General features: G+C 46.1%; 1 protein-coding gene across 1 annotated transcript in view; it reads left to right on the plus strand.

Annotated features, from left to right (window-relative positions):
* The first annotated feature begins 1,544 nt into the window (after nt 1–1,544).
* FBXO21 (F-box protein 21) overlaps nt 1,545–13,330 on the plus strand; it is a 32,324-nt gene continuing 20,538 nt past the window's right edge. The window contains exons 1-4 of the mRNA XM_040416035.1: nt 1,545–1,832; nt 8,616–8,751; nt 11,943–12,040; nt 13,195–13,316. Of these exons, the coding sequence (XP_040271969.1) occupies nt 1,564–1,832; nt 8,616–8,751; nt 11,943–12,040; nt 13,195–13,316 (625 nt within the window). The 5' untranslated portion in view covers nt 1,545–1,563. The remainder of the gene's footprint in view (nt 1,833–8,615; nt 8,752–11,942; nt 12,041–13,194; nt 13,317–13,330) is intronic.

Consider the following 13,330-nt stretch of genomic DNA (forward strand, 5'->3'; position numbering starts at 1 on the left):
GCAGCACTCTGTATTTATTTGGATACCCCAGAACTGGTTCCTTCCCTCCTAAGTATAAGCCAATGGCGGCTTAACTCGAAGTAAGGGGCAATGTAACACCCCAGAGTTGTGTTACAAAACTTTTCTACCCCGCTACAATCTCCTAAGAGCATTTACCTTGTCATCTCGTGTAATTTTACCTTATGTCTTCACAAATGTGAAAAAAACCATGTTAAATGTATATTGCTGTAATTTCCATGTTTACCAGCAGGTGGCAGCAATGTGTTAGCAAGAAGTTAGATTCAGTTTAGTGTATGTAGGCTGGAATGGTTTATTCCAGCTTAGCTCTCCCCTCTGTGAGCAGAGTGGGCTGTGCCCATATCCTGCATCATAGGGAGAGAAGGAAGTTAGAGTCAGTGTGCCAGCCACCCCTGTTGGGGAAGGCTGTGTGTTAGCATTTAGGAGTGTAGCCCACCCCCTGCTAGGGGTAGGGTGTGCATGTTAGGAGCTCCCTGAGATAGAGAAGAAAGCCAGGATCTTGTCTCGGCTGACAAAAATTGATCATCCCCAGCCTGAGCCCTGCAGCCTCGGCTGGATGAAACAGCAGACAACCTCCAGTTACAGGAAGAAAGCATACCCTGTGAAGATAACTGTGAGTAACAGTCCAGAGACCCAGGAGAAGTCATATTCCTCCTCAGCTAGTCAGTCCCCATATAGCAGAAGATAGAAAGTGCAGAAGCCAAAATTCCTGCCACAGTATAGAGCTAACAAGCAGACGTCCTTTCCTGCAAGCTCCAGGTTGATAGAGCAGAAGATAAATCCCTGCCAACCACTGCCAATACCTGCTGGGACCTAAGACTAAAGCTGTATCTTGCTTGGATTAAAGTTACAATCAGTAAAGACGAGTTTAAACTTTACCAAAGGTCTGCATCTCAATTTCTGCGGCAAATTCCTCTATTACTCCCACTATCACCACCCTCAATTTATTGCAAGTGAGCCAGGATCCAGGAGTCCAGCCGTACCCAGGTAGGAGACACCGTTGACACCATTATCACCACCCTACAGAGACATTACACCACTCTGGCATTCCTAAACTGGGACGTGCTTTATAACACCTTTAAAGGGCCCTGTGATTGTACCCTGTGGACGCTGCAATTGGCGTCACAAACAAAATACAGACTATTATCCACCTGCCCCAGCCATTGCATAATTTGGCGTCAGAGTGCATACCCCGGTCCAGCTCATTGCACATGCCTGGTTTAATAGGATAGATAATGGCAGGTCTCCGGCCTTTCCAGTTTTGGTGGTTTTATGGAGATATGTGCATGTACATTTAGGTCTAAGTGGTATCATGGATGATTTATTTCTAGGAGGTGTCACACTGTCACCCATTAATATAAATGTTTATACAATTTTTTACACTTTGACACAAAAAGGGTAGAGGGTTAATACCGTACAGCCCGCTCATTGCCAGGGCTCTCTGAGGAAAAACCATGCCAAACACGAGCCCCGCCCCCATTGTATACGTCATCGCGCTGCGCCTCCACTGGAGCCGTCATCGCTCGTCACCCATGTAAACAGGACATGGCGGCTTCCCTGTCAGGTGACGGGAGAACGAGCAGTGAGGAGGATGGCGCCTGTTCCGCCGAGAGCGGGGATTCGCCCAGCGACGATGCCAGGGTCCTGCAGCCCTGCCTGGGGCTCCTCGCTCTCCCCGGGGAAGTTCTGGAGCTCATCCTGTGTTCCGGGGGCCTGGACTACAGGGACATCGTCAGTGTCGCCCGGAGCTGCCGGCGGCTGAGAGACATGTGTGTTGCCCGGGGCACAGTGTGGCGGAGGCAGCTGTTTGCCCGGTGAGTGATAGGTCAGTATGATGGGTGAGGCCTGCGGGGCTCTGCTGGTAGGGACCCCCATTCTGTAGCCCTGGGTCTTGTGGGGCCCCCTATAGCAGAACCTAGAATAGGGCCCCAAGTGTCTTCCTGCTCCATGGCACAGAGCCTGTAGGCACACCTTATGCCCACAGGGTCCCTGGAATTGCTCTCCCCCATCTGTTATGCCCGATGTACATGTAGGGACACAGGGTGGCAGCCGTGAATGCCAACCATTGGATGTACAATCACGTGCTTTGGGAGTGCCCTGCGCCCCTGTCACCTCGCCTTATGTGTCTAGCTAAACGCCAAGAAATAACAATCCATCTGTTATTCCTCCTAGAAATTAGGAATCCATTCTCAGCTTGGTGTGTCCCTACAGTCTCACATTATCCAATCGGTATTGCTAGTGTCAGGCTGTGCAGGGGCATGGGGTATATAGTCCAACATATAGTACCAACTTCAGGTATGGGGTGGGGGGTATAAGGATATTCACCTGCACCACCCTATTCCGGTACAAGCCCAGAGGGGGAAAGGGATTTACGTTTTACTTATTCCCCTCAATATTCGGCAAACATCCCCTATTAAAGCTAAACCTGCGTGCATGGTTATTATCCGGGTGATTCATGCACCTCCGCTATAGCACTGCTACTACCACGCAGGGGTCAGTGGAATATCACTGGGTGCCACACTTGCACCCTGCTAAGCCCTCAACGCGTTTCTTTACGGGAGGAATACCGCAAGTCATCAGGAGCACATATGTCGAGTAGCAATAATAAAGCTGCCCGTGTGCAGCAGCATAAAGCCCGGCTCAGTGGCGGCCGCGCAAACGCCGGGATTAAATGGCTAGTAACCCTGCCCCCCAGGAGGCCTGTCAGAGCACCAGCAGCCAATCAGAGATGAGGCACGGCAGCTGCATATGCCTATCTGCTGGCTTATAGCATACTGTAAATGAAGGCCATTTGGGGGGGGGGGGGGGGCGCAATCAGCGCTAAGTTATAACAAGGGAACAAAGGAGATTATACAGGAATATAAATGGGTCACAGAAACAACCCCGATGACCATATGGATAGAGTAGATGAGACGAGACAGCAGGAAAGATGCTATATGTAATTCAGCAGAGCCGGTGTGGGACCCCTTACAGACAAAGAGGGGGCAGCTACTTGTCATAGACCTTTATAGTGATGAGATATGACCACAGACAATAAAACATTGGACAATAGAGGATATGGGAAAGCCACAGAAGTACCCAAGAATATAGTGGCGTACTAGAGCATTACTGGAAAGGTGAACTGATCAGCGGTATCGCACTGTAGCAGATCAGCGGGAGAAGAAACAGTTGAATATGATGTATAGTATACATCATGGATGCCAGAGGGGGTCAAACAAGAGGTGCATATAAGATTGCATCATTTAAGCCCGCCGGTTTCACAGTGTTCAGCTTGAAAGTCCATTGGGCTTCTTTGCGTAGGAGAACCAAATCCATATTACCTCCCCGTGGAGAAACCTGATGGGACCCCATTAGGTTCCAACTGCTGCTGTCAGTTCGTTATGAAGCACATCCGTTAATTTTGTTCTGCTCCTATAACAAAGCAGAACAATGAAAAAAAAAAATTTCTCTCTGCTTAATTAAGGCGAGTGCCTGGGGCAACCAGGTGCTATAAATTGAGCCACTTATACTCTTCAGAGCCTGCTCTACTAAGTGGCTTCTTATTAAGTGGAGTTAAAAAACAAGGAGTTTAAGAAAAGGAGTTTGGAAACTAAGGTTGGATATAATTTCCTTGTGTGTTGTTGGCTTAATTTTACGTGGTCCTTCAACTACAGCAGACAGGGTCTAAATCTAAATCATTTATACTGTTTTACTTTTTTACTGTTGTAATCCCCATTTAGTATGTGTTGCACAATTTACAACGCAGTCCAGTGCACATCTTGCATGATGATGTATGCAGTCCTGGAACAGGAGTTCAAGGGTGTATATCTTTGTTCTAGATGTGAGCAAATTACCCGTTTGGAATCGCAGATCGAGTCTCTAAATGGGCAAGTTGCAACACTGAGAGGCATTGATAATTTGCAAAAGAGTTTGCTTCTCACCGAGCAAGCACTCTTTGGGGTAGATGAGGGGGAGGGTGACAGAGAGGAGGCTGAGGAAAGTGAGGTAGCTAGCTGGGTAACAGAAAGCGGGGTAGAGGGAAGAGTGCCAGGGAGGCTAGCCCTGATCTGACACACCCCAACAAGTTTGCACGTTTGGCAGATGAGGGGGATGTCAGTCCGGGGACGGCACTGCTGCAGCCAGACACTTCCTCTGCCAGTCAGGGGAATGTCAGCTCCAGTAAGCAGGGAACCAGGAGAGCAGGGCAGGCCAGACAGGTGCTGGTAGTGGGAGACTCCATTATTAGGGGAACAGATAGGGAAATCTGTCACAAAGACCGTGATCGCCGAACAGTGTGCTGTCTTCCTGGCGCTAGAGTTCGACACATCGCGGATCTGGTTGACAGATTACTGGGAGGGGCTGGAGAAGATCCAGCGGTCATGGTCCATATCGGAACCAATGACAACGTTAGAGGTAGGTGGAGAGTCCTTAAAAATGATTTCAGGGATTTAGGTCAAAAGCTTAGGGCAAGGACATCAAAGGTAGTATTTTCCGAAATACTACCTGTACCACGGGCCACACAAGAAAGGCAGTGGGAGATTAGGGAAATTAACAAGTGGCTCAAGAACTGGTGTAGGATGGAGGGGTTTGGGTTCCTGGAGAACTGGGCCGATTTTTCTATCGGCTACAGGCTCTATCGTAGGGACGGGCTGCACCTCAATGGGGAAGGGGCAGCTGTGTTTTGGGAGAAGATGGCTAGAAGGTTGGAGGAGTGTTTAAGCTAGGGACTGGGGGGGGCGGGTAATTACGTTATAGGAGGGGAAGATAGGGCAGATAGAGACCGGGGGCAAGGTAATAAGAATGGGGGAGGAATGGAAGGAGGGACTAGAACAGTTCAGAAGGAAAGGTGTAGGGTAAAAATATACATAAACCTCTCAAATGTATGTATACTAATGCCAGAAGCCTGACTAATAAAACTGGTGAACTGGAATTAGTGATGTGTGAGGAGAACTATGACATAGTGGGAATAACTGAGACATGGCTAGATGATAGCTATGACTGGGCAGTTAATGTACAAGGTTACAGTCTGTTTAGAAAGGATTGTCAAAACCGGAGAGCGGGAGGGGTTTGCCTTTATGTAAAGTCTTGTCTAAAGCCCACAGTCCGAGAAGAAATAAGTGAGGGACATGAACATGTGGAGTCACTGTGGGTAGAAATACATGGAGCTAAAAACATCAATAAATTACTAATAAGAGTTTACTATAAACCACCTAATATACCAGAGTCCACAGAAAATCTACTACTAAATGAGATAGACAAGGCGGCAAATCATAATGAGGTGGTTATTATGGGGGACTTCAACTACCCAGATATAGACTGGGAAACTGAAACTTGTATATCTCATAAGGGAAACAGGTTCGTGGCTATAACCAAAGACAATTACCTCTCCCAACTGGTTCAGGACCCGACTAGAGGGACGGCCATACTGGACTTAATATTAACCAATAGACCTGACAGAATAACAGACGTGCAGGTTGGGGGACACCTGGGAAATAGTGACCATAAAGTAATAACCTTCCAATTATCATTCAAAAGAGCATTTCTACAGGGAGAAACAAAAATACCAAACTTCAAAAAAGCTAAATTTAGCCAACTAAGAGAGGCCATAGGCCTAACTAACTGGGACAAAGTCCTCACAAATACAGACACAAAATGGGATATCTTTAAAAACATCCTAAAATCTCATTGTGAGAGGTACATACCGTATGGTAATAAAAGGTTAAGGAACAAAAAGAAACCAATGTGGATAAACAGAACTGTAAAGAAAGCAATAAATGACAAAAAGAAAGCATATAAATCACTAAAACAGGAGGGTAGCACGGAAGCACTGAAAAACTAAGGAAAAAAACAGAACATGTAAAAAACAAATAAAAGCGGCCAAACTAGAGACTGAGAGATTAATTGCCAAAGAGAGTAAAACTAACCCTAAAATGTTCTTCAATTATATAAATGTTAAAAAGTATAAATCTGAAGGTGTCGGCCCTTTAAAGAGTAATGAGGGGGGAGTCGCAGAGAGCGAGGAGGAGAAAGCAAAGCTGTTAAATATTTTTTTCTCCAATGTATTCACTGAGGAAAATAAACTGTCAGATGACATGCAGAATGCAAAAATAAATTCCCCATTAAAAGTGTCCTGTCTGACCCAGGAAGAAGTACATCAGCGACTTAAAAAGATTAAAATAGACAAATCGCCAGGACCGGATGGCATACACCACCGTATCCTAAAGGAATTAAGTAATGTCATAGCCAGACCCTTATTTCTGATATTTGCAGACTCTATACTGACAGGGAATGTCCCACAGGATTGGCGCGTGGCATATGTGGTGCCAATATTCAAAAAGGGGCCAAAAACAGAGCCTGGAAACTATAGGCCGGTAAGTTTAACATCTGTTGTGGGTAAACTGTTTGAAGGTTTTCTGAGAGATGCTATGTTAGAGCATCTCAACGGAAATAAGCAAATAACGCCATATCAGCATGGCTTCATGAGGGATCAGTCATGCCAAACTAATTTAATCAGTTTCTATGAGGAGGTAAGTTCTAGACTTGACAGCGGCGAATCAATGGATGTCGTATATCTGGACTTCTCCAAAGCATTTGACACTGTACCACATAAAAGGTTAGTATATAAAATGAGAATGCTCGGACTGTGAGAAAACGTCTGTATGTGGGTAAGTAACTGGCTCAATGATAGAAAACAGAGGGTGGTTATTAACGGTACACACTCAGATTGGGTCACTCACTAGTGGAGTACCTCAGGGGTCAGTATTGGGCCCTATTCTCTTCAATATATTTATTAATGATCTTGTAGAAGGCTTGCATAGTAAAGTATCAATTTTCGCAGATGACACTAAACTGTGTAAAGTAATTTACACTGAAGAGGACAATATACTACTACAGAGCGATCTGGATAGACTGGAGGCTTGGGCAGATAAGTGGCAGATGAGGTTTAACACTGACAAATGTAAAGTTATGCACATGGGAAGGAATAATGCAAGTCACCCGTACATACTAAATGGTAAAACACTCGGTAACACTGACATGGAAAAGGATCTAGGAATTTTAATAAACAGCAAACTAAGCTGCAAAAACCAGTGTCAGGCAGCTGCTGCCAAGGCCAATAAGATAATGGGTTGTATCAGAAGGGGCATAGCTGCCCGTGATAAGAACATAGTCCTACCACTTTACAAATCGCTAGTCAGACCACACATGGAGTACTGTGTACAGTTCTGGCCTCCTGTAAACAAGGCAGACATAGCAGAGCTGGAGAGGGTTCAGAGGAGGGCAACTAAAGTAATAACTGGAATGGGGCAACTACAGTACCCTGAAAGATTATCAAAATTAGGGTTATTCACTTTAGAAAAAAGACGACTGAGGGGAGATCTAATTAATATGTATAAATATATCGGGTCCGTACAGAGATCTATCCCATCATCTATTTATCCCCAGGACTGTGACTGTGATGAGGGGACATCCTCTGCGTCTGGAGGAAAGAAGGTTTGTACACAAACATAGAAGAGGATTCTTTACGGTAAGAGCAGTGAGACTATAGAACTCTCTGCCTGAGGAGGTGGTGATGGTGAGTACAATAAAGGAATTCAAGAGGGGCCTGGATGTATTTCTGGAGTGTAATAATATTACAGGCTATAGCTACTAGAGAGGGGTCGTTGATCCAGGGAGTTATTCTGATTTCATGATTGGAGTCGGGAAGGAATTTTTTATTCCCCTAAAGTGGAGAAAATTGGCTTCTACCTCACAGGGTTTTTTGCCTTCCTCTGGATCAACTTGCAGGATAACAGGCCGAACTGGATGGACAAATGTCTTTTTTCGGCCTTATGTACTATGTTACTATGTTACTACTATGTTACTATGTTACTGATGTGAAAGCAGCATAGCCAAGTGTATGGCTCCCTATCAGATGTTAAAGGGGTATTCTGATTATAGAAAGATAGAGAGGAAAACTAGGGGTTCTCCCGATAGGACCCCACCGATCGTGAGAATGGGGGCCCCATACCTCATGGAGCCCCCTGAAATGAACAGAGCAGCTGCTCAGGAAAGTAGTCTGCCTCTTCATTCATTTCTATGGGAGTGCCAGAGATAGCTGAACGCTGTACAGTGGATAGGGGCTAACTTTCTATAACCGGAATACCCCTTTAAGGACATTCTCACCGTTTCTCTTCGCCACATTCTCCTTTATTCTTTGTTTTGATTTCTTCTAAATACTTTCTCCTTTTCTTATACAAAAACTTAGAAGGGGTTGTCTAGTCTTATGGCTGTATTTAACTAGCGCCAACAGCTTTTTGCACCTAGTTAAAAAATTCTATGCACCATCTCCTCGCTGCTCTGTTTGGGCTCCCTGGCTTCATTCCATGATCTTCTGTTTCCTGGCCTGTAAACTTCCAGATGTGGTCACTTGCTCCACAGGAGCCAATGAATGTCCTCAGCAGTGACGTCTCACCAAGTGACATGTAAACCAGCAGTGACATGCTGCTTGGGAGCATGTCACCTCTACACATACCATTGCATCTGCTTTTCCGTTCAGCTTCCATCCTAGCCATGGCAGGTATTTGTTATTGTGGTCACCCTGGGGTCACAGTTCTAACCGTATCTCTCTTATTACATAGATGGCCATCTATTATGAAGAATTACAACCATTTGGACCTTCTGGACTGGTTGGAAGAATTCAAGACCAGGCACAAGGCTGGCATAGAGGCGCAAAGAATAGTGTCTGCCTTCTCCAAGGCGCTCATCATCGAACATGTATGTTACTTTCTAGCAGTCACATAATTCTGATTAATACATTTATTAAAGGGGTATTCCCATCACAGACAATGGGGGGGCATATCACTAGGATATGCCCCCATTGTGTGATAGGTGCGGGTCCCACCTAGGGGTGGGCGGTATAGACGATATGCGATATAAATTTGGGCCACGATCTGGATTTTCGCCATATCGCCGGACCGCGATATGATCGCGCTCTCTGCGCGCTCCATTTTCTCCTGAGCCGGCACAGTGGAGAAGGAGGGAGTCCCTTCCTCCCCACTGTGCGCGGCTCCCGCTGAACACCAATGAGGACAGAGTAGGAGGAGGAGGGGAGGGACTGTGGCCACTGCGCCACCAATGAATGTGCCGGCCATATCCCACAGGGTCACTCTCCTCCCACCCATCATTGGTGGCAGTGGGCAGTTCCGATCGGAGTCCCAGCAGTGTAATTCTGGGGCTCCGTTCGGTTACCATGGCAGCCAGGAGTCCTGGCTGCGATGGTATGTTAGTGAGCAGCATTATACTCACGTGCGCCGTGGCCGCCGGGCGCTCCTTCTTCTGTCTGTGCGGCGGATTGCTAATGCTTATAGCATTAGCAATGCGCCGCACAGACCTATGAGAAGAAGGAGCGACCGGCGGCCACGGCGCACGTGAGTATAATGCTGCTCACTAACATACCATCGCAGTAGCGTCCTGGCTGCCATGGTAACCGATCGGAGCCCCAGCATTACACTGCTGGGACTCCGATCGGAACTGCCCACTGCCACCAATGATGGGGGGGGGGGGGGACCCTGTGGCCACTGCCACCAATGATTAATACTAGGGAGGGGGGGGGGGTTTGAGTTACCAGAGGGGTCAGATCAGAGGCTGGGGGAGCAGATCAGAGGCTGGCTGCCATGGTCAGCTCCCTGCTGTTGTGTGCACAAAGCACAGGGCAGCAGGGAGAGTGTAAAGTCCTATTCACCCTAATAGAGCTCTATTAGGGTGAATATCACAAGGGTTCTAGCCCTTAAGGAGGCTAATAGTTATTAAATAAAAAGTTTAAAAAAAAAAGTTTAAACACCCCCCCCCCCCCTTCAAATATAGAAAACAATATATCGCAATATAGATCGCATATCGCACATGCTTAAAATTATATCGCAATATAGATTTTAGGCCATATCGCCCACCCCTAGTCCCACCCCTGGGACCCGCACCTACATGTAGAACGGAGCGGGGAAAGTAGTGGAGGGCACACTGCGCATGCGCAGCCGCCCTTTATTCATTTCTATGGGGCCACCAAAAATGGCCAAGAGCTGGCTCGGCTATTTCTGTCGGCCCCATGCGGGAGCCACCCATGCGCGGTGCGCTCCCATTCACTTCTATGGGAGCAGCGCTTGGTGGTGGCTGAACCCCAGGAAATCTAGGGTCCTCCATCCACCGCTCTCCCCGCTCCGTTCTCGTTGTAGGTGCGGGTCCCAGAGGTGGGACCCGCACCTATTAGACAATGGGGGCATATCCTAACTTTTTGAATGGTCATTATGGTTCATTGTGTAAAAGATCAATTTTTCCCTATATTTTTACACTTCAATCGTTTTCTTTTGCAAAATAGTGCAAAAATGATCTGAATATAGAGATTTCACAAATCCAAATAGCATCAAATAAGGAAATAATATACAAGACAGATTCTAATATACAGATAGGAACCAGACGAAAACTTTCTGGATCAATATTGTAAATGTAATAATGCAAATCTATCCCTCAGATCAAAAAAGAGGGACAGAGGGGCTTGAGTCAAAAGTAGGGACTGTCCCTCCAAAAGAGAGACACTTGGGAGGTCTGAATGTGTAGAAAGTCTTTGCACTTAGCTGCCCCTCATTGCTTGTGTTCTAGGGGCGTTACTCCATTAAAATCCCAGAGTCCCTCCCCAGCGTTAAACATCCATTGCTAAACTGTTCAGAGGTGGCGTTAGCAGCACTTCTTAGTCTGTTATAACCCTAGAGCAGTGACCTCCACTATAGCATATGGGGGCATTGATACAAGTGACCTATGTAGGTCCATCTTAACAAATTCCCTACTGCCGCACAACTATATACATCGGCGGTAGGGCCTTTAAACATGGAGAGCAGACAAACACCCAGAGGCAATGTCCACGATCAGCGATAATGCTGATCTAAGACCTTTAACCCCTCAGATGTGGTGGTGCATAGTGACTACATCATCTGAGTGGCTTTCCCCGGGAGCACTGTACTCCTAAGACCCGAATGGCTCCCCCATGCAGAAATGAAAGCCACGAGCCTGCTAAAGGCTATCATACCTTCCACAGCAATGTTCTTATGGAGACCTGCCTGTAAAAGGAATCCATAGAAACACAGGGGTTAACTTATTAACCATAAATACGTCTATATTAGGCGTATTTCTGGTGCAGATTGCAGCGCAAAGGTTCTTTCTGCAACATTTCCCTGCTCACTCAAGGTCTAAAAAAGTGAGTGGGAAAGGTTACAGGCCGGCAGGCTCGTCTGATTTACCATTTTCTGCGCCGGGTTTAGGCATAGAAAATGGTCTAAATGTAAGCGGTGCTGGATCCACAGAAGTTATGTACATGATGGCACCTTTACATAACTTCTGGCAGATCCACCGCCAGCTCTAGGAGATATTAAGACCAACGTCTAGAACCCCGGTCTTAATAAATGACCCACATAGTGAATTGATCATTTGATTGCATTTTAAAGTCCCCAAGGGCGACCTCGAAAAAAAAACTGTAAAGATAGAAAACATACAAAAAATTCAAATGACCCCTTTTTAAAGATAAAGACAAACGAATAAACAAAAAAAATAATGATTATAGGCACCGCCATGTCTCAAAATGTCCGTAATCATAAAGGGAATAGGTCAGTTTTACCGCAGAAGGGAAGCCCGTAAAAATAAAACCCAGAAAACTGTGGCGGAATTGTATTTATCTTTTCCAGCTTTTCACTACATCGTATGCTACATTAAATGGTGTCGTCAGAAAAATCTACTTAATCACAAAAAAAAGAAGCCCTCATACGGCTATGTGAATGGAAAAATAAAAAAAGCAATGGCTACAGGTAGGCCAGGAGTAAAAAAAAATGAAGTGGTTAAAGAATGGGCCAGATTCTCACTTGAAGGGCATATATAGTAGTGTACCAAGGATTGTGATAAGTGTATCTGTATTTCTCTTCATTTAGCGTATGCCTTGTGAAGGCTTTAATGACCTCGACACTTCGGCTTACCCCATACATTTCATCGAAGATGAGCTGTTGTCCATCCTCAAGACTGAGAACGGGTAAGAATCTGCAGTAATTCATGCTGTGCCAGCAGAGTTTAGAGCTGCCTGGCAGACCTTCTACTATATACATTTGTTTCTGCATGTTGTTTTATCTATAGCCAACATAGCCTAGGCCATCGGTATGAGATGGGTAGGGTGCCAACACTTGGCGCTCCTATGATCAGCTGTTAGCAGCATCCACAGGTTTTGGAGATCAGCAGTGTACGGAGCCAGTGGTGTTCCCGGCTCCCTCTCACTCACATAGGACTGCAGTACCAGTGACTAGCCACTATAGTGTATGGAGCTGTGCTGCCATCTCTGTGTATTGCCAGCGAGTGCTGAGAACAGCTGATCAGTGGGGGAGCTGGACACCCACAGATCTATTATTGCAGCCAATGGCAGACGGGGTGATCCTCCCAGCGTCACCCACGATGCTAGGGAGGCTCATCCCCGTCCCCGCCTGCCATTGGCTGCTCCCCCGACACTGGATGTTTTCATCCGCACACGGGGAGAAGCAGCGGCAGTGCAGGGACCAGGAGCGGCGAGGGGAGCCAGTTAAGTATATTCAATGTGAGGGGCACCAATATGGGGGACATTTATATAGTATTGGATAACCCCTTTAAAATGAGTTCATGCAACCATCTCAGTGAGACAGATGGGGAAAAAAAAGGAAAATAACAAACCGCAGGTGGCGCTATACAAATACATTTTATTGAATCGCTCACTGGCTATACAAAATTTTGATTTCCATTCAATTACAAAAGTATTCAGATCCAGGGGCTGGTTTGAAAAATATGCAATATGTTTTGTGACACAAGCCCTTTAACATAGTTGTAAAAGAAGCCTCAGTTATGGGAGCAGAGCAATGAAGAGCCAGCCCATGCCTAAAGGTCCCTTTACACGGGACAATGTACCAGCAGATTGTCTGGCAGGGATGTGTTCCTTCCCAACAATCTGCTGGTTGTTAGCAGAGGAGACCGCTACATTTACATGCACCGATCTCCTCCACAGTATCTCCATACTGACTGGTTGTTTTCCCGCAGCAGATCGTGTTTACACAGCATGATTTACCTACAGCACGGCCCCTTCCAGGTTTACTGAGACACGTTAGTTTCTATTCAACTGTTGCTAGGACGTATAGATCTTAAATATGGTTGTATTTATGCTTTTAGGAAATGCTTGACTAAAAAGTATTGTGCAAAAAAAATCCTTTATTTTATGCGCCAAGACGCTACCATATGCAAGTTAAAGGGCTATCTCCAGAGACCTGTGGATCAGCAAGACATCTTAGAAGGTTTGTCATTGAGT

The sequence above is a fragment of the Bufo bufo genome, chromosome 2 (assembly GCF_905171765.1).
Source record: "Bufo bufo chromosome 2, aBufBuf1.1, whole genome shotgun sequence".
NCBI lineage: Eukaryota > Metazoa > Chordata > Amphibia > Anura > Bufonidae > Bufo > Bufo bufo.